The sequence below is a fragment of the Psammomys obesus genome, unplaced genomic scaffold (assembly GCF_907164565.1).
Source record: "Psammomys obesus unplaced genomic scaffold, mPsaObe1.curated_primary_1811, whole genome shotgun sequence".
Classification (NCBI taxonomy): Eukaryota; Metazoa; Chordata; class Mammalia; order Rodentia; family Muridae; genus Psammomys; species Psammomys obesus.
The window spans coordinates 23,554,350-23,557,656 of NW_026596039.1; the positions used below are offsets into that span (position 1 = coordinate 23,554,350).

Sequence of the window (3,307 nt, forward strand, 5' to 3'; positions counted from 1 at the left end):
TTGTCATTATTAAAATTATCATTTTCTACAAATTATCTAGCAAATATGGGTATATTCTGAAATTCTGTTTGTGTGTGATGTGACTTTTTCACTGTTTTTCACAGGCAACATTACACGGTCTTGAATGTTGCATTTTCTCTGAAACATGGTGCCACTCCTTCCAGCAGTATATCCACACTAAGTTCTTGAGCAATATCACAGTAACATACATGAAAATCTACTACTTTGTCAAAATTTGTGAGATGACATTTTCATGACACGTAGGCTGGCCTTTAACAACTGAGCTTAAAGGACTCTGTTTCACCCTGTCAATAGCTACAAGGATTCAAAGTCCTCTTTTCCCACAAACTACAGCATTTCTTTTTATTCATTTTGACCCGAGAAATCTCCATAGCCATAAACTCAAGGAAACTGTGTAGAATCACAGAATGTACTTCTGGAATGTGGCCCTCAGAATCATTTTTCTATTACAAACTACAATTGGAATTCTGGGAAATTTCTCTCTTATTTTATACTATCTCATTCTTTACTACAGACAGTGCACATTAAAGCCCACAGATTTGATTCTCATGCACATAATGACAGCCAATGCCTTGATCATTCTTTCCTTTGGAGTGCCTAACACAATGACAGCTTTCGGGATGAAGCAGTTCTTGAATGATTTTGCATGCAGGTTCCTGATATACATTCAAGGAATTAGCAGGAGTGTGTCCATTGGCACCACCTGCCTTTTGAGTGTCTTCCAGGTCATGACAATCAGTTCCAGGGAATCCTGTTGGAAGGATTATAAACACATTGCTGTCAAGTATATTGGCTCCTTCATTTCTGTCTTCTGGGTATTCTCTATGTTGATAAATTTCTTTACCTCTATGCACTCATTTAACAGTAGGAATAGTAAAAATATGACCAGAAAACAAGATTATGGATACTGCACAATTGTAGCCCGTAATGAAATCAGTGACTTACTCTATACAGCACTGGTAATGTGTCCCGAAGTCTTTCTTTCTGTGCTCATTGCCTGGTCCAGCATGTTTATGATTATCTTTCTGTACAGACACAAGCAGAGGGTTCAACACATCCGCAGCACTCATGGTTCCAGCAGAACCTCCCCTGACTCCAGGGCCACCCAGAACATCATGCTCCTAGTGTCTTCCTTTCTGGCTTTTTATACTCTTTCCTCCATCTTACGAGGCTGCATTGCTCTTTTTCATAATCACAATTGGTGGGTAACAAACATCACTCCCTCCATTTCTCTGTGGTTTCCATCTTTTGGACACTTTGTTCTTAGGAAGCCTTGCTCATTTCGGTCCAGGCTTATATGGTTTGGATCAGAAATAAAAAATATTTAATCTTATATGTTGAAATGATATGTTTTGTGTGATGTCTACTTTTTTACTACCTCCTTAACTTTAAAAGATCAGTAAAGAATTATCACCATAGTTCAATACAGTTGGAATCTCCTCATTGCCAAACTTTGGGCAGAGTGCAGGTTATCTTAGGAAAGAAGTGAGAGATCAAAAGATCTGGACTGGACAGGTACTCCAAAAGGAGACCAACAGAGCCATAAAAACTGAGCCCAAAGGGCCCCTAAAGAGAATGATGCCCCAACCAAGAACAAGGCATTGAGAGGATGTACCAAGGCTCAAATGTAGCTCATAGACTCAGTCTCCTAGTGAAGTGTCTTAGTAAGGGGAGCAGGGATTTTCTCTGGAATGAACTCAGTGACAAACTCTCTGTTCAACTCCCCTGGGGGTGCAGCCTTGCCAGTCCACAGAGGAAGACAATGCAACCAATCCTGATGAAATGTGACAGGCTAGGGTCAAATAAAAGGGAAGGAGGACCTTCCTTATCAGTGGATTTGGAGAGGGCCATAGGGGGAGAAGATAGTGGGAGGGTGGGTTTGCAAGGAGATGAGGCAGGGGATGACAGCCAGGATACAAATTTAATAAATTGTAATAAATGATGATGATGATGATAATGAAAAAAATTCAATACAGAAAGTTAAGCTGGTAGCACCTTGTCTTTCTAAGATTAACTAAATGAGTATTAGGGTTTTGTCAGCTGGTGGAATTAGCAGCCTACAAGAACTGATCATAGTGCTCATAGCTCATTGTGCATGCAACTTTTTCTCCTTGGGTCTTCCTCTTGCCCATCTGATATGCAAAGGAACTAATGATTAAATCCCCTGCCTTGTTGGCTTTCATCTAATCGGGGCATCTTGACTGCTTGTTATTTCACTGAGACCCTGACTGTCCTGAACTCCAATTGCAAGGAAGACTGAAACTATAACTGACCATGCACTTGTGCCTCATGAGACCCTGGTACAGTCACCACTGCTTCATCCTGCATGCATTGCAGAAAACTCCTTTGCCCATAACCTCTCCAGTAGACTCCTTGGGTTATTTCACAGAAATCTCTATTGGGTGGCTGTAAACCTTTGGCAACAGTTCTCTCCAACATTTGCCAAGAAGAAAAACACATTCCCTATCCACACACCAAGACAAAACCACATCATTCTTATGTTTTGTACATTGTACAAAAATCAATTTTAAATCAGTAATTGTTATGATGTTAACTTACATTTTCTGTGCTAGAATTTTATTGAGAATTTTATATCTATAGTCTACATGAGATTGGTCTATAATTTTCTCTTTTGCTGTGTTTTTCCTTTTTGTTTTTTAATATCTGGATAGTTTTCCTCTCATCAAAAAAGAATGTAAGATGCCTTTCATTTTTTTTCTCATTGATTTGAGTATTATTGGTATTAGTTTTTAGAACACCCAGCAGAATTCTGCTGTGAATCAAGTGCTTTTAAAGTTAAACATTTTCAAAATTACTACCTCAGTCTTTGTCATAAATTGAGATGCTGTAATTTTGTCACTTTATGTCAGGTACTTTGTTTTGTTTAATGGGTTTGATTGTTTTACTGCATTGTGAATTCATTATCATCATGTTGTACTTTGAGGTCAAGAGTTGTTATCTTTCAGATTAGATCTTAACCCTTAGAATTGCCTTAAGTATTTGTAATATTTTATGATGTCATACTAATTCTACTTTTTTTCTTTACTTGTAAATTATGGAAAAAGGGAGGGATTCAACATGGCGGCCCCTGGAAGACATTGTCTGAGGAGGACAGTAGTGACTGCACAGCGACCAACAGACTGAACTCTGGTCCCTAAAACACCAGTGATTGTGTTTCCCAGGTGAGAAGAAACCCCATGGTGTGGGAAACAATTGTATCTGTATGGTCTCAGGTCACCTAGCTAAACCCTGGAAGAGTTACAGAGTCCTGGCAGGCACTCAATTG

At 39.1% G+C, this 3,307-nt stretch overlaps 1 protein-coding gene and 1 non-coding gene across 2 annotated transcripts; one reads left to right on the top strand and one right to left on the bottom strand.

The window, feature by feature from the left end:
- The first annotated feature begins 419 nt into the window (after window positions 1-419).
- Window positions 420-1,349, top strand: LOC129687360 (vomeronasal type-1 receptor 4-like). Its single transcript, XM_055621703.1, has one exon. It carries the CDS (start codon window positions 429-431, stop codon window positions 1,347-1,349), a length of 921 nt encoding a protein of 306 aa, XP_055477678.1. The 5' UTR covers window positions 420-428.
- A 61-nt stretch (window positions 1,350-1,410) lies between these two features.
- Window positions 1,411-1,470, bottom strand: LOC129687861 (small nucleolar RNA U54). The gene has a single exon (XR_008721828.1). It is a non-coding gene; the product is annotated as a small nucleolar RNA U54 (small nucleolar RNA).
- Window positions 1,471-3,307: the final 1,837 nt, after the last annotated feature.